The sequence below is a fragment of the Syngnathus leptorhynchus genome, chromosome 14 (genome assembly GCF_054491065.1).
Source record: "Syngnathus leptorhynchus isolate UIUO chromosome 14, UIUO_Slep, whole genome shotgun sequence".
NCBI lineage: Eukaryota > Metazoa > Chordata > Actinopteri > Syngnathiformes > Syngnathidae > Syngnathus > Syngnathus leptorhynchus.
The window spans coordinates 3,591,863-3,607,479 of NC_141208.1; the positions used below are offsets into that span (position 1 = coordinate 3,591,863).

Here is a 15,617-nt window from a genome sequence, read left to right on the forward strand (position 1 = left end):
TATTACCAAACGATTGGGAAACATTGTTCAGTTGAGTTTTTTTTTCCCATTGCAATTATAATGGGAATTATTCCACTGAAAACAATTTAATGCAAATATAGACAGGCTGTGATTCAGGTTCTGAAAAGCACATTTATTTAATATAGACACTTGTTAAATAAAAAACAAAAGTACCCCACTTAAAGTAAAGCTACAGTTTAGTGGTGTTTGATTTATGGCAAAACGTCAAGTTTAATTTGTAGGTGTTGAATTGCATTTTTATTTCAGCGAGTCTTTCTGGTCCTCTAATACCAAGTCAGCGTTCAGGCCCGCAGGCATGAAGCCAAAAGTCAGGGTCCGCTTTGTCCAAGGTTGCTTTGGCTCTGCAAAAGGCACATGACCGGTGATGACGTCATCAGTTCTCGGACCGACCGACGGCCCCGGCTCAGATAGCCATGCTTTTCCCAGTCACAGTCCGTTTGAGGGCGGACGCGGCAACGCCGCCCACGAAGCGGATCCCGGCGCTGCCTCCAGGGAGCAGCGACACCACGTAGCCGACGAGCGCGGCCACTTGTGCGGCAGCCCCGAACGCCGTCAACACAGTGCTGTGCAGGCTCAGCGCGGCATACAACGTCCCTCCGAGGGCGCACAGGTACACGACGGCTCCGGGCGAGCCGGGCAGGCCAGCCACTAGCCGGCCGGGTCCACGCAGAACCGCTGCAGCCGCGATGGCGAAGGCCGAGCCCAGCGACCACAACAGCGCAAACTTGCGGGCGTAAATGAGCAGCAGGGGCGCGTACAGAGCCGAAAGGCCGAAGCACAGCGCTGACAGGGCAGCAAACATCCCAGAGATGGCCAACCGCTGGCGGCGACTCACGCCTGGCATGCACGGGTCCGGCTCGGCTGACCACGGCCAACTCCCGCCGGAGCTTGGAACCGCCGAGGCATTGCCGCCGCCGGACCACGGGCTGGACCAGCGTCCGAACCAACTTCCGGGGACCGGCTCCGGCTCGCCGAGCTCCACTGCGGTGCTGCCGCCGGACTGCGACGACGGGGCGCCGGTCTTGCCTCTGGACTGTGACAAATACTCTTGCAGCTGCCGGTTCAATTCCGCCATGACGACAACACTCCGAGTCCCAGCGCCTCTGCTAACATGCTAACTAAAACGCTAACAGCGCTCTGTTTCCGTCTCCTCGCCCGCTTCTTCTTCTTCGTGAGCTCGTTTGTCACACGATCAGCTTTTGAGCGACCGCGGCCGGATGGCAGAAAAATGACACATGAGCATTTTGGACGTCCTCATGCATTTATGTCTCCTGCTGGTCCCAAAAAACCTGCAAGAGATGCAGATGAGGTCATTTCAACCAGTGCCCCAAGGCACAGAGGTCAGGTGACAACAAAGGTTCTTGGGACGCTTGGAAGAGGCAAGAGGAAGAAAAAAAACTTTGAGGGGGCGGCCCAGACTGAAATACGAATGTTTCATTGGTTGTGTGGGGGAATCAAACGAGTATGGCAAAAGGAATGAGGGAAGGATGAGGTGGAAGGTGGTCTTGTCGTGGTTGTTTTGGAGCTCCTCCGCCGTGCAACGCCGACCCTCCCGACGTGTTGCGTTCGAGTTCCTTTCGTCGCGTTGGCTTCTGATGACCTTGATGCGTTCCGCCGACGTCGTGGGTCCCTCGCGTGCGCCGATTGGCCTCTCGCTCAGGAAACGTTTCCTTTTATAGCAAACGCTGCACCGAGGGGCCACACTTCCGGGTCGTCGGCATGTAGGATCACCTGGACGCGCTAAAAACCAACCCGTTCGAAACCTCCACCGATCCCGCGCCGATCGGCGAAGGTGAGTACCGCGCTGGAGACGGGAGTCGGGGTCTCGGTCTCGTTCAAGCTCTCTGCGGGTCTGGGTGGATCGCGCCAGTCGAGACTCGTCACATCAGGTCTTGTTGAGACTCGATTGTCAAGTTCCGAGTGGAGGCGTCGCACTTTGTGCACGCTCTAAAAGTAGCGATTTGTAGATGGAGCTAAAAGTTGCGGTCCGTGATTCCCCGATCAGCATCAGGAACGCAGACGAACACTTCCGGTTGCAGTCTAACAGTCTGCAACTCGGCGGCCACTTCTTTAGGGACACCAGCACTTCCCTTCTATATTGTGACGACCGACTTTTAGGAGCTGCTGGTTAACAAGCCATTTTACTATGGAGTGAGTTGTAAAATGGCTTCGTCGTTGCGTCCTGTTTAGCGGAATAAAATTAGTGCAAAAAAACATGTTTTTTTTTTTGGGTACTTTTGTGAATACACAAACTGAACAGTGGGTTGTGTTAAATTCTATTTTATCATTCAAAATAAGTTTAAAAACTTTGTTGGAAATCCTAAATTAAGATGTAGCCAAAGGTCAAATAATACTTTTGCTGTACGTGATACTGAACATCATTATTATAGACTTGACATAATTCAAATTTGGCATTTTTTCATTAGCCCCCAAATCGGAAGAACAGGTGCTCCAATGATGTAAAAAAAAAAAAGACTCGAGATGTCATGTGCCGAGATGCGACTCAAGACGAGTCAGCTCGCCTTCCTCGCACGTCATCACTTCCTCTTGTCACTCGTGTGCGTGTGCACGCGTCCTCAGTGCCACTATTTGCTGCAAAGTGTGCCCGTGCACGCTGCCAGTCCCGCCAATAAGACGCCGCTACTTTGTGCTGCCGCGCAACTTGCGTCAAAAACAAGCCGAAGTCAGCTGACACGCTCGCGCGGATAAGATGATCGAAATAAATGTTGCACGCATCACGTTAGACCGAAATCTTTTTCTCTCAGCATTTTCTTGAAGGTTTTGTATGCGCGAGAATGGGCAACTTGATCAAAGTGCTGAGTAGAGACATCGACAGCAACGCCGGAAACTTCTTCTTGGACTTTGAGAGTAAGACGCGCGCGCGCACGCACCCGCACAAATGACAATATGAGCGCGCACATGCAGTGCCAGTCGAGTAATGTGTCCACTTGTGCAGATGCGGAGGCATCGAGCTCCGAGAAGGAGGTTTGGGAGAAGGTGAACAAGGTGCTGACGGAGGCTCAGGTAATCCTGGACGAGCTGCAGGCCTACACGGGGGCAGGCGAGCAGATCCGACTGGTAAGATCCAAACCCGCCCCCCCCTCCGCGGACGTGCACATGTGTCAGTGCATTGTGAGCGCGCCTGTTTGCGTGCGCACAGGCCATCCAGAGTCCAGGCGAGAAGGGCGCTCAGGAGAGGGCCTGGTCTGCCGTTCTTCCTCTCGTGGCGAAACTCAAACGTTTCTATGAGTTCTCCCACAAACTCGGTAAATCTTTTCCCAACGCTTCTTCCGTTCTGCCCTCGGTGTTTTGGCTCCCTCCATCACTCATTTTGCTTGCCCATCCCTCATTCCTTCAACGCTTTCCCGGCGTGTCTCCAGAGGGGAGTCTGCACCAGTTGCTGGAGGTCCTGACCGGCTCCGAAGCCCCGCCCACCCAGCAGCTGGAGAACAAACAGGCGCTGGCCAGGCAGTTTGCGCTCATCCTGCACTTCACGCTGAGATTTGACGAGCTCAAGGTTGGACGGCGCCTTCAACCCCCCCCTCTCCACCTTCCTCATGCTTCCTTCTTGAGTCACCCTCATCCTCATCTTCTTCTTGCTCTCGATGATCCTCGTGGTGCCTCCGCCGGTTGCAGATGACCATCCCAGCCATCCAGAATGACTTCAGTTACTACAGACGCACCATCAGCCGCATGCGTATCAACAACCTGAGCGTAAGAAGCGCACACATGTTGCGCCTCGCCGTCATTGTTGATGTGCGCCCGTCCTTCAGGGCGACGCAGATGCCGAGGTCAACAACGAGCTGGCCAATCGTATGTCCCTGTTCTACGCCAGCGCCACACCCATGTTGAAGACGCTGAGCGACGCCACCATCAAGTTCGTCACCGATGTCAGTAGGCGCCGACGCGATCATACCCGCGGTGTCATTGTCGTCGGCATGTGAAAAATGAGACGGGGGTCCGCAAACGGTCCCGGTTGACGACGTTCCCGTGCGCTGTTTGTAACTTCTATGCTGCCCTGCGGGGGGCGCTGTTTTGTGACACGCAGAATCCCCAAGTTCCCGTCGACAACACCACTGACTGTCTGAGCACCATGGCCGGCGTCTGCAAAGTCATGCTGGAAACACCGTGAGGCCCACAACGCAACGGCGAAACATCGGCGAGGCAAGGGCGGGGCATCGTCGCCTCAGCCCCGCCTCGCCCCGCCAACTTTGGAAAATGAACCCACGGTCCTTTGCAGAGAGTACAGAAGTCGTTTCACCAGTGAGGAGACGCTGCTCTTTTGTTTGCGCGTGATGGTGGGCGTCATCATCCTCTACGACCACGTGCACCCGGCCGGAGCTTTCGTCAAGACCTCCAACATCGACGTAAGAGCGCCGTGCAGCACTCACACTGGAGCAAGAGGAGCAGGCCAATGACTGCGTTGTTCCATGCTTGCTTGCGTGCAGGTGAAAGGTTGCGTCCGGGTGCTGCGGGAGCAGCCGGCGAGTAGCGTGCGAGCTCTGCTAGATGCGCTCAGGTCACAATTTGAGCTTCGGCGACTTGACGCCCGCTAGCTTGCCCGTCGGCCGACGTGTTGACATGTTGACCTCCGCAGGTACACCACCAAGCATCTGAACGACGAGGCCACGCCCAAACACATCAGGAACATGCTGAGCGTCAATTGAACAAGAGCGCCCCCTGCTGCTCGTCCTCTGCATTTCAGCACAACTCCTGAGCTTTCTGGTTTGATTCCCTCCTCCTTTGGTCTTAACGGTTCCTACTCTACCTCTCCTGTCGCCATTGTTACTCACACGTGGGTGTGACTGGCGCGGGTGGACTTCACTGGAAGCTAATGTTAGCCTTGGCTAGCAGCCAACGTCAAGATCAGAGCGATGGTCTCGGACGCGAGGGCCGGCTCAACCTGCAACTCGATTTTTCTTACTCAGTTTTTCATGTAAAGTTGTGCTTACTTTTCGGCTCCATAAAGTTTTGGATGTACTTTTGCTCGATAAAGTTTTATCTGTATTTTTGTTGGCTCTTATTGTCTGAGTGAGTGGCAATGGACTGGCGCGGCACACATGGACCAGTAAAGGCCAGACAGAAAAAAATTTCTTCGTTTGAAATTAAAAGTACAACATTGATTGTCCTTATTTATTTGTACGATCCAGCTTTTCCAAAGGTGACCATTCTGTTTCCGCCACGGACGGACGGACGGAGTGGATTCAAGGATGGAGGGCCATAAGATGATGGGTTGGGACTGAACGAGCATTTTTTTTTTTTCCGAAGCCCCCAGGGACACGTGCATGTGTGGGCGTGTGTGCTCAGGGTGAGGCGTTGGCATGGTAACTGGCTGGGTTGTGAGCATGTTGACTGGACTTGTGGGAGCAGGAAATTAGTGTGTGTGCATGCGTAAGCGTGAGTAAATGTGACTGTGTGTCGAGTCAGGGTACGGATTGGGGGGGGCTTTCCCACTCACACGCATACACACACGTAGTGTATTACACAAAGATCATCTAACTTGACCACTGCTTGGTCCGTTCCCCATCGGCCCCTGCCGGAGTGCCACGGGCCGCTCAGATAGAGGCGCAGAACACGACCTGGGCTCCGTTCGTGTTTGTTTGACTCCAGGCTGCGCTCATGCAGACATGTTAGGGACTTGAAGGTGTTGTAATAAAACAACGCCCAGCAAACACTCATGCTAGACTGTCTGTCACTATGGCCGGCCTGCCCTGACATGCTGCAGTCATGCGCACACACACACACACACAAAGTTTTTAAAAGCAGAGCGTGTGTGACTTTGAGGAGGACTTATAGGCGCGGCGTGAAGAAGTCGACATGAGGATTTCAATCTTTGCACTTTTCTTAGCGCTTGGTGTCGTCGCGGCTACCGAAAGTAAGTCACTTTGTGAGTGTAATGACCACAGCCACGTTTGAGCGATTACAACTTGACCCTTGACCTTTTGGCTGACTTAGACTTTGCCGTTGTTTTGTCGCCGAGTGAACTTGCTTTAGCTTCGGGCTGCACTTTGAGCTTGGCATTCACAGATACGAACCGATACGAGAATGAATACTTTGATTAGAGTACTTACAGTCCGCTTTGCTTTTGTCGCTTTCATTTACTTTGAAATACTTCCACACGGCCGACATTATTACTTCACTCGCTCTCGTTGTGTGCTCGCTTGACTGTCACTTTGCCGCAGGAGGCGCTGCTGTAAATGTATTAATGCGGTATCGGCTTCTGGTATCCGCTCCAGTGTCGTGAGTACGAGTACGAAACTGTGGTATCGACCCGATACCCGATACCCGATACCAGTGCATCCTTACTTTGAACCTCATGTGAGCTCGTCCACATTTTGGACATTTCAAGGAGAGGTCATCGGTGTTCTCGCGCTGCTCGCAATCACGGCAGTATTTCGAGTTAATGTGTAAAGCTGCTCAAGGTAGCCTGTCCAAAAGTCAAAAGTGAAGAAGAGAAGTGGAATCTAACTCAAGCGGCGCTAATAAAAAGCTAGGAGCTCGGCGGACAGTCGAGGCAACCACCGTCAGCGGGTCCCAACCATGACCATGTTCCTCCAGGTTCTGTGAGCGACGGATGTGACGGCCAGGGGCACTGCACCTGCAAAGAAGGAGGACCCTCAGGATGTTCACCCAGGTGCAAAAAGAAAAAGTTGATCATTCACCAAAGCGGTCTTCTCTTACTACCGCTCGTTGTCGTTCTCCTTCGCAGAGGCCGACGACGGGAACGCCGAGAGGCTTCGGCCTTCTGTTTCTGTTACGGCCACAGCGACCAATGTTCCCCTCAGCGGACGTACAGCGTCCACAACATCTGGTCGGGCTTTGAGCATGGTAGGCTTTGCTAAGCAATGTCTCCAGGAAAGAAGGCCACTGAACGCTTCGATCCGCAGGTCCCGACGGTTGGAAGGCGGCCACCGTTCACGGGGTCACCCCGAAGGACGTGCACTCCCGCTGGTCCCCCAAGTATGAGGACGTGGAGGTGATCTCCACAAACGGTCTGCCCGTCTATCTGCATGCGCCAGGTACGGATAGACCCGAGCCCCTTGGGCCGAAGCCTCGCCCGTCCTAAACACTTCCTGTCCTGAAGTTTCGTCTTTGGCGCAGCTTCTTTCCTGGGCGACAGGTTGCTGAGTTACGGTCGCAACTTGTCCTTCTCGCTGCGTCTGGACCGTGGCGTCCGGCATCCGTCCATCGACGACGTCATCCTAGAAGGATCCGGTCTCCGGGTCTCAGCCTCATTGGGCGACTTGCGCTCTGTCCTTCCCTGCGGACAGAAGATCAACTACACTTTCAGGTGGGAATCCCTCCAGCTCGTCCCGGGTTGGGTCGAGTTCCGTTCCGATCGGGGAGAAGCGTCAACAACATTCCTGGCGCTCCAGCAAGTAGAAACAAAGCAGGAATCCGCGGCGCTCACCTGTTTATCTCTCACCAAGCCTTTTAAATGAAAGCTCATCTTCCTTTTCTTCTTCTTTGTGACAAAAGACGTGAGACTTGATTTGCAACTCGGGGAAAAGGGGGTGTGGTCAAACGCATAGGTCGGCAGTGAGGACGTAGACATTGGACGTTTGAATGACACCGTGTCGCGCTCTCTTGGGTCAGATTGGACGAGCAGCCGAGCAGCAACTGGCGCCCTCAGCTCACCTCTTTCCAGTTCCAGACTCTGCTCCAGAACCTGAGCGCCATCAAAATACGGGCCACCTTCGGCGACAGAGGTGAGCTCCAACCCGTGCGTCCCGGACGCGGCGTCGTTCTCTTAAGCTGCAATTTGTCTCCAGGCCGCGGTTACCTTGACAACGTCCAATTGGTCTCGGCGAGGCGAAGGGACGGTGTTCCGGCCCACTGGGTACGGACCTGCGTCTGTCCGCCGGGCTATGAGGGCGACTTTTGCCAGCGATGCTCGTCGGGTTTCAAACGCAAACATGCAGTGGACGGCGCGTTCAGCACCTGCGAGCCCTGCGCCTGCAGGGGGGGCGACTGCGACCCGCAAACGGGCGACTGCTATCCTGCAGACGACACGCAGACCTGCTCGGATGGCTTCTACTGGGACTTCTGGATTCGCCGCTGCATCCCCTGCCCCTGTGCCGTGGGAATCTCGTGCTCGTCGCTTCCTGGCTCCACGCAGCCGCAGTGTCACGAAAGCTGTCCGCCCGGAACCACAGGTGGGTCCGCCTTGAGACAAAACAGGATGTAATGGGACCACTCTACGTGGCATCACGGGGACGTGAACTTCCTTTGGACCCCATCCACTCATTGAAGGTCGGTTTTGTGTTTGTGTTCAGGCCTACGCTGCGACCAGTGTCAAGAAGGTTTTTACGGATCGCCAGGAGGGGGCGCCGCAGGCTGGCAGCCGTGCCAACCTTGCCAGTGCAACGGCCACATTGACGTCGGCGTGGCGGGAAGTTGCGATCGAATCAGCGGCGAGTGTCTCAAGTGTGTCAACAACACAACGGGTCGCCGCTGCGAGGTCTGCTTGCCAAACTTTTATCGCCGCCACCCGGCCGAAGCCTGCAGACGTAAGCCACCTTTGCCGAGTTGACACGCTGGCGATACGTCGACGGTCACGAGAGCTTTGCCCGTTTTTCCATCTGCACAGCATGCGACTGCAATCTTCGGGGCTCCGAGTCGGCGCAGTGCGACCTCGACGGTCGCTGTCGCTGCCGAACAGGTTTCGAGGGTCCGAAATGTCAGGCGGCGGGGCAGCGGGATTGTCCCACCTGTTTCAGCGGACCCAAAGTTAAGGTGAGTCATCGGGTCGTTCTCGTCCCGCAAGTCACGTCCGGCCGTCTTTACTAATGAGCGCCTCGCAGATGGAGGAATTGGCCTTCAAACTTCGGCGGTTGGAAGAGGCCAACTCTCAGATGGGTAGCGGACAAGGTACTAGCAACATTGGCAATGCAGAAGCTGTGCTAAGTGCGGCCGAGAAGCTGACAGACAACCTGGAGGGAGACATGGAGCGGATGGCAGGTGGGTCGTCTCTTGCCGAGAACATTTGGACCGGTCGTGAGAGGTCGGGCTTTGTCCAAGTCTCACTTGAGATGTTCAACAGACTTGGAAAAACAGCTGCGGGACAGTCTCAAGTCCATCAACCGCACTCGCCTGGCCGAGGAACAAGACATCCAGAACGTGGCCGAAGCCGCCGGTGATATCCGACGACGCCAGCAGACTTTTGTGACCAAAGCGGATCAGCTTTGGGATTTCATGGAGGATATGAAACGCAAACTGGACGAGGGCAAGGCAGGACTTCGCTCAGCTGTAAGACCTTTGGCCGCGTCGTTGCGTTTGCATCGATGCAAGTGGGCAGAGTGGTGGGCTGACACGAAGGGACAATGAAGATGACGAGAGTAAATCTTATTCTCCCGGCTTCTTCAGGAGCTTCCGGCGGGAGATGCGCCTATGCTTCCAAACACGCTCTCCTCATTGGCGCAGGCAGCGACAAGCTTGGCTGATAAGTACGTGCACCAAACACTCATCGACAACATCGTGGCTGACCTACTTGCTTATTTAAATCTGCATCTGTCAGACATCAGACCAAGGCGACAGCGGTGGAGAGCACTGCCAACGAGGCTCTTGGCGACTCGAAGAAAAGTCTGGAGCTGGTCCAGAGTCTTCTCGGCAAAGGGAACAATGTCAAAGACTTGATTGGAGGAGCTAAAACTCTGTACGTCGGTCTTTTGCTCTTTCGAGACTTAAACAGGGAGCAGCGTCTCATTTTGCTCCGTACGCTCCTTAGTTACGACGGGATGGTGCCACGGGTCAAGACTTTGGAAAACCGGGCCGTCCGCTTGGGCAACGAGGCCGTGGATGAGAGCAACAGGGCCAACGGCATGCTGGGAGACATCAAGAAGATGGTCGGAGAAATCCCGCCCGCCCTGACGGTCAGTCAATTGGAGTCAAAGTATCCATTTTATGACTTGAAGTCCCTTAGCATCCTAACGCGTCGTTGCTCTCAGGGGGACACGGACGCTATGGCGGCCAAGCTGGACCTCCTGAGGAAGACAGTGGACGGGAATGTGGCTGGCTTCACGGCGTTGCGCGACGACATCGGGCGGGACACGGTGGCCGCCCGGGACCTGCTGGAGCAAGGCAGGAATGCCATACAGGTAGGCAGGCGAGCATTGCACCAACTCACGTCATGGTCCTGATTGGCCAGCGTATCAGCAAACGGGGCCCTCTGCCTAGGCTTACTGTTTTGTCCTCGAAATCGCCAGCTAGTAGATTGTGAGCTTGACCCTCGCAGGATATTGACACGCTGACAGGCCGAGTGGATGCCGCCGATGCCGACACCAAGGGGGCGATGCAGCGCATCACCAGCAACACCAATCAACTGGATGCCGCCCTCGGTACTCTGAGAGGTAAAACAAAAAAAATCACACGCGCAGAAACAAGTCGCCTCAGTTCTATCCCAAAGTCTTCACCGTCCTCAAAATCTTGTCCCTCCTCAGGCTTTGACCAGCAGATCGCCGACAACCAAGCTCTGGCGGACGCTGCCATCAAACGACTTCCTGCCATCAACGCAACCATACAGCAGGCTGCCAAGAACAATGCGAAGACTCGAGTCCTGCTGGACGCCGTGTCCGCCGACTCCGACGGGGCCATGGCGTCCATCAACCAGCTGGAGAACCTGATCCCCGGTCTGGAGGTGCGTAGCATAAAGTGCTGGCGTCGAAGCTAAGCTAAGATTCAAGACTTTTTCTCAATTTCCTCTTTCTGTGGCTAACATTCAGAGAATGATGATGAACAGAATTACATTTTGATAGGTCAAAGCAGAGAACGTTCACCTTTCCAAGAAAGTGATGAAAAATGTTTGACCCTCTAGGGAGAGATCAATTTGGCACCGCAACTCGGGAGCGACATCATCAAATTTAACGACGGCACCAAGAGACTGCAAGTGCTGGCGGGTGACATCGCCGCAGACGTCTTGGGCGAGCTGGACGACGCCAGGAACCTGGAAGTGGACGCCGCGCAGGTGAGACAACAGCCACCGGAAAGGCAGCGACAGTAAAGTGACGCCTGCGTTTGAACTGCCCGCAGGCCGGTGATGCCGCCGGCAGCGCCCTGAGGAACGCCAAACAGGCCAGAGACGACATAGGAAAATTGCTGCGGGACATCGCCAGTGGGCTGGCCGCCGTCGGTAAGAAACGCACTCAACCTGTTTTTGATAAAGCACTAACGACATTTTGAAAATGAGAACTTCGCTGGAAACTTTGACCTCCTTGCCATTCCACAGACCAACCGGGAACGTTGGACCCGCTCCGCCTTAAGGAGCTGGAGGATTCGGTGGCGGCGGGCCGCCGGGACGTGGAGACGAAACTGGAGCCTCAGCTGAGGGATGCAATAGAGCGTGAGATGGCGCAGCGCCGCCGGCTGGCCGTCTTGGACGGGGACATTGACACCATCTTGTGGGACATTGCCAACCTGGAGGAGATCTTGAAGACCGTGCCCAGCGGATGCTTCAACAGCCCCCCCATTGAAAAGGCCTGACACGACTTCACCACACCTGGCCCCACCCGTCGCTTTTTCAGACGACGTTCGGTGGTGGAAGCTCCTCCCCTTTTCGTAGCCACACACATACATGTGTGCACATTCTCGTGTGCTCAAGTCTCCATTTTGTTTGCCCCCATTTCTTTTGTTGCGCAACCAACTATGGGCTGATTGGCCACCAAAGGTTGCAAAGACCATTCAAGAAGACCAGCTTCCTCGGATGCTCCCGTTTTTGTCTCTTCTGACACCTCTAATCACAAAAGACCGAGTGAAGGCATTTGATGGCGCCGCGAATGATTTCTGGACAGCTCGAAATATGCTTTGAATTTGCTGGGGAGCAGCAAATATTGCTTTTGGAGATGCGGCCATTCTGCCGAGAGCCAAAGGACACGCACTGACGCTTGCCACGAGGTTCCTATTTGTCTATTTTGAGAATAACAACAACACGCCCAAAGCTCTGCTGCTGAAGCGTGAGCCGATCGATTGTCAAGTGATGAATACCGTCGGTGTGGAATGGAATTAAAGGCTGCAGACCCAAATGCTAGTTTTGTCTTGAAGTTTAATAAATCCATCAAAGTCATGCCACAAGCACAAGCGGAGTGTCAACATGCTGCACGCTCAACACCAACACGGACAAGCACGCTTTGCTTTCAAAAGCCAACCCGTCGCTTCCACCCTGTTTAGGAAAAACACATTCTTGCCCAGAATTCCCCCCCCCCCAGACTGGTTGCCATGGCAATGAAAAGGCTCACTGTCACTCGAGCGGTAGGGATGAAGGCAGAGCCACTCCTGAAATTGTACACTTTTACGCTGGCTGTAAAAACAAACAACAAAAGGTATCCAAATAGAAGTTGCCTTGAGACCAGGCCGGGAAGGAAAAACACAACATGACTCCCGTCAGGAGCAAAGTGAATGGGCAAAGTGCAGTACCAGGTCGTGCCACAACACGGAGGGGCAGCGATGAGCTCTACTCCAAGACTTCCGCCGTAATTAAGAGCAAGAAGAAGCAAAGAAGCTCTTGAGTGTTATTTGAATGCGCCGTTTGGAGGCTCGACCGCTCCGTTTGTGTTAGCTGAGCTTTAAATTTCAAACCAAACGTGTTCAATGGGAATATTTCAGCCGCCTCAACCGACCTTTACTGATCTGCCCGGACGTTGTTTTGGGAGCTTTTGCGTTCAACGTTAGCGTGAACTTTGCTCAGACCGAATCATCTATGGTTGGGTCGGCCGCGTTACGATTTAAGTGCAAAATGTGGCGTTGCCTTCACTCCTATTTGTCACCCAGTCAAGCCTACCCTGCCTCTGTTGTGGAGAACATGCAGAAAAGTTGGTGAACGCGTCCAAGGACACGGGGGGCGGGCCAAAAAATGTTTTGGAGTCTCCGGTGCGATGCGGGCGGGTGGGTGTGTTAATGGCCCAAGTGGCGCGGTCGGCGGGGAGACGTGTTAGCGGACGCCGGCTAGCACACGCGTGCTAGGGCAGTCTCTATCCCGAGGCCTTGATGTAGAGCTGCGTGTTGAGGATGTAGTCGATGACGGGCTGACACAGATAGTCCACCACGTGGCCGTCGCCATGCTGCAACGCCAGCCTGCGCACAACAGCCACAGACACGTAACAACAACCAGTACAGGCGCAATACGCGGAATTAGCGTTAGGCCCGATGTCGTTCTGACAACAACCGACTCCCTTCTCGCCTTCACATATATTCGTCCGTTTGGCTCACCTGCTCTTGGTGGAGCTGACCTGCGCCATGGGATGCTCGCCGTTGTCCTCGACCACCACAATGTTGTCCTGAGAGAGGGTAGACGACGACGGGTCAGAAAATGGCGGCTGAACCCGGGACACGAGAGCCAACCTGGTGTTTGCGCAAAACCGGCGACTGCTTCATGATGCGCTCTGTGTTGGCGCCGTCACGAGGAACCACCACCAAGCCGAAGTCGCCCACGATGACCTCCATCTGAAAACGCACACACACACGCTCGTTGACCTTCGCTCGACTCAACATGTGATCTGAAGAACTCTTTTATGCGGGCGGTGGCGGAAAAGACGGGTAGGAAGGGTGGGGGGTGCTTACATCACTGTCCTTCCACAGGCCAGGGATGCAGAAGGATTCCAGGAGGTCACTTCCACACAGGAGCAAGATGCGCAACTCTACGCGCCACAGACAAAGGGAGGCAGCAAGGAAGGAAGGAAGGAAGGACGGGAGGGAGGAAGGAATGAGACACGCCCTCAGTCGAGCACCCCTCGTACACGCGTCGCGCCGCCGCCACTCACCGATCTCCTCATACGTCAGGCTGGGTCCCAAGTTGGCGTTTTCATCTAAGGCCATCAAGGTGAAGAAAGTCAACGACAAAGGCGCGCAAAACTGGGATGAGTGTTGGCCACACTCACCGATGAAGGCGAAGCGTTCCATGTGAGGACGCACGCAGCACACTTTGCCCAAACTCTCGCTCAGCTTCCCCAAAAGTTTCACTGTAAACCGCAAATTCCTCGTCACGGTCCTCGTTGCCATCGTTGCCGGCAGACTTACCCGAAGTGGCTTTGCGGTTCAGGTTGTTGCGGTTCTGGTAAAGCGGCGGAGTCTGCGTCTGCGGCTGACCGACGACGGGCGTGGACGACGGCGTGTTGACGTTGGACAGAATGCAACCCGTCACTCGCTAAGGAGGGCAAGGACAGCATTGGGAAGTCGGGAATTCCTGTGCCGAGGATGCTGGGTCTTAAAGGAAGCCTCACCTTCATCAGATCTCGGTGGTGCTCCAGGACGCTGCAGGTGGGCTGCCAAGTCTCCTGGTAACACTCCCAGGGGTCGACTCTGCGGCCGCAGGAGGAGCCTTTAAAGCGGGCTGCCGAGGCGGCGGCGGAGGCGGGCGACTCACCTGATCCAATCGGACGACTGCACGGCCAGCTGACACATGGTCAGACGATGCCTGCTGGACACCAGGCCCTGAGCGGCACACGATGACAATTTCAATTTGGCGCCATTGCGTCAACCCTCCCCAAAGGTCCCGACGGACGGCACGGCGACATCATGGCGGCAAATCTGCAGGTGTGCTAACCTGGCCTGTTCCGCCCCTCCCGTTGGGATTCAAGCTCCCTTCAGAAGCCCCCCCCCCCCCCACGTCCAGTCATCATCATCAACAACATGTTTCGTCCTACTCACAGCTTTCCCATACGAGTCGTGCACCGGCGAAATGATCCCTCCGATCACGATGAAACGTCCGCTTTTGTGGAGGTGCTCCCTTGCCTTTTCTGCACACGAACACACACAAAGTCAAAGACCCTCGACATCAAGTTACAGTGCGTTTGATTGGCTCTTTCTGAGCATTGCTTGTTTATGTTAATTTTGACAGCTTGCGCATCTTCTCATTTTCTAAGATGAAGATGAGGAGCTCGCCGTAATTATTGCTTTGTGGGCTGCGTCACATCACGGGCGGGGTTGGGGGTGCACGCTGGCTGGCGTTGTTTTCAAGGCCCATCTGCGTCGCTAGGTGCTGGCTGGCCTGAGCGCTCGCGGCGACAACGCAACGAGAAGGATGCTTTTCAGCACCGGGATGCTGGACAGCGACGAGCGCGGCCGGAACAGGCGAAAGCCGGTGGCCTGGGATAATTTTTTTTTTGGTGACGTCACAACGTGCCATTCCCACACAAAGGCTTACCGAACATATGGATGTGTCCCTTGGTGATGGGATTGAAGCTGCCACACGATAGCAAGATCACGTGACTTTTGTTGGTTTCTGGCATGGCTGATTCTGGTCGCGGTTCCGCTTCTGGTTCTTGCTTGTGGAGAGGCGGCAGACGATGCAGAGCGAGAGGCGAGGTCCCCTGGTCTGCGGCAGGATGATGGGGGAAGTGACGTCACCGCTTTCAAGAGACACCGAGCTGACGTAAACAAGGACGAGTGCAAAAGTTTTTTGTATTCATTCTCATCTTTAAACATGTATTTTTGATAGAAATTATCGCTGAATGGTGATTTGTCAAATGTGGAACATTATTGAATGCTATGGATTGGAATTCGGAGAATGTGCACCAAAAACAAGACAAAAAAGACACGTTTAATTAAAAGTAGCCATGCATTTATAAGACATGGATGTGGACGTTATGATATACATTTTTTATTTC

General features: G+C 54.6%; 4 protein-coding genes across 6 annotated transcripts; 2 read left to right on the forward strand and 2 right to left on the reverse strand.

Annotated features, from left to right (window-relative positions):
* Positions 1 to 112: 112 nt before the first annotated feature.
* sft2d3 (SFT2 domain containing 3) lies at positions 113 to 2,105 on the reverse strand. The gene has a single exon (XM_085929936.1). It carries the CDS (start codon positions 1,094 to 1,096, stop codon positions 425 to 427), a length of 672 nt encoding a protein of 223 aa, XP_085786062.1. The 5' UTR covers positions 1,097 to 2,105; the 3' UTR covers positions 113 to 424.
* LOC147046064 (CYFIP-related Rac1 interactor B-like) lies at positions 387 to 5,110 on the forward strand. Of its 2 annotated transcripts, none has more exons than XM_085929935.1 (11): positions 387 to 1,361; positions 2,800 to 2,889; positions 2,978 to 3,099; positions 3,182 to 3,287; positions 3,402 to 3,538; positions 3,658 to 3,735; positions 3,795 to 3,911; positions 4,070 to 4,149; positions 4,262 to 4,388; positions 4,470 to 4,540; positions 4,619 to 5,110. In XM_085929935.1, exons 1-11 carry the CDS (start codon positions 1,133 to 1,135, stop codon positions 4,686 to 4,688), a joined length of 1,227 nt encoding a protein of 408 aa, XP_085786061.1. In that variant the 5' UTR covers positions 387 to 1,132; the 3' UTR covers positions 4,689 to 5,110. The 2 variants fall into 2 exon arrangements, with proteins under 2 accessions (XP_085786061.1, XP_085786060.1); XM_085929934.1 differs by lacking the exon at positions 387 to 1,361 and adding an exon at positions 1,498 to 1,813 and having other exon boundaries at positions 2,787 to 2,889; positions 4,619 to 5,107.
* Positions 5,111 to 5,810: 700 nt separating this feature from the next.
* Positions 5,811 to 12,169, forward strand: lamc2 (laminin, gamma 2). 2 transcript variants are annotated; one of them, XM_085929658.1, is made up of 20 exons: positions 5,811 to 5,896; positions 6,580 to 6,655; positions 6,731 to 6,849; positions 6,909 to 7,040; positions 7,123 to 7,312; positions 7,618 to 7,730; positions 7,794 to 8,177; positions 8,298 to 8,531; positions 8,612 to 8,757; positions 8,826 to 8,982; positions 9,065 to 9,270; positions 9,388 to 9,467; positions 9,539 to 9,676; positions 9,749 to 9,893; positions 9,969 to 10,118; positions 10,256 to 10,370; positions 10,461 to 10,657; positions 10,835 to 10,984; positions 11,050 to 11,149; positions 11,246 to 12,168. In XM_085929658.1, exons 1-20 carry the CDS (start codon positions 5,839 to 5,841, stop codon positions 11,497 to 11,499), a joined length of 3,144 nt encoding a protein of 1,047 aa, XP_085785784.1. In that variant the 5' UTR covers positions 5,811 to 5,838; the 3' UTR covers positions 11,500 to 12,168. The 2 variants fall into 2 exon arrangements, with proteins under 2 accessions (XP_085785784.1, XP_085785783.1); XM_085929657.1 differs by having other exon boundaries at positions 5,824 to 5,896; positions 6,580 to 6,849; positions 11,246 to 12,169.
* Positions 12,170 to 12,221: 52 nt separating this feature from the next.
* On the reverse strand, positions 12,222 to 15,347 carry nmnat2 (nicotinamide nucleotide adenylyltransferase 2). The gene is made up of 11 exons (XM_085929662.1): positions 15,155 to 15,347; positions 14,659 to 14,747; positions 14,375 to 14,442; positions 14,232 to 14,310; positions 14,029 to 14,155; positions 13,890 to 13,970; positions 13,773 to 13,817; positions 13,573 to 13,649; positions 13,354 to 13,455; positions 13,222 to 13,289; positions 12,222 to 13,086 (listed from the first exon to the last, which is right to left on the reverse strand). The coding sequence occupies exons 1-11, from the start codon at positions 15,237 to 15,239 to the stop codon at positions 12,984 to 12,986; spliced, it is 924 nt and encodes a 307-aa protein (XP_085785788.1). The 5' UTR covers positions 15,240 to 15,347; the 3' UTR covers positions 12,222 to 12,983.
* Between the last annotated feature and the right edge of the window lie 270 nt (positions 15,348 to 15,617).

Coding starts and splice junctions, on each gene's coding strand:
- LOC147046064 (XM_085929935.1), top strand. CDS start 1,133: ATGCTAACTAAAACGCTAACAGCGCTCTGTTTCCGTCTCCTCGCCCGC. Junction 3,736..3,794: donor TGCGTATCAACAACCTGAGC/GTAAGAAGCGCA, acceptor CCCGTCCTTCAG/GGCGACGCAGATGCCGAGGT. Junction 3,912..4,069: donor CCATCAAGTTCGTCACCGAT/GTCAGTAGGCGC, acceptor TGTGACACGCAG/AATCCCCAAGTTCCCGTCGA.
- nmnat2 (XM_085929662.1), bottom strand. CDS start 15,239: ATGCCAGAAACCAACAAAAGTCACGTGATCTTGCTATCGTGTGGCAGC. Junction 14,156..14,231: donor ACCACCGAGATCTGATGAAG/GTGAGGCTTCCT, acceptor TGCCCTCCTTAG/CGAGTGACGGGTTGCATTCT. Junction 13,456..13,572: donor GCCTGTGGAAGGACAGTGAT/GTAAGCACCCCC, acceptor GTGCGTTTTCAG/ATGGAGGTCATCGTGGGCGA.
- lamc2 (XM_085929657.1), top strand. CDS start 5,839: ATGAGGATTTCAATCTTTGCACTTTTCTTAGCGCTTGGTGTCGTCGCG. Junction 9,894..9,968: donor AAATCCCGCCCGCCCTGACG/GTCAGTCAATTG, acceptor CGTTGCTCTCAG/GGGGACACGGACGCTATGGC. Junction 10,119..10,255: donor AAGGCAGGAATGCCATACAG/GTAGGCAGGCGA, acceptor TGACCCTCGCAG/GATATTGACACGCTGACAGG.
- sft2d3 (XM_085929936.1), bottom strand. CDS start 1,096: ATGGCGGAATTGAACCGGCAGCTGCAAGAGTATTTGTCACAGTCCAGA.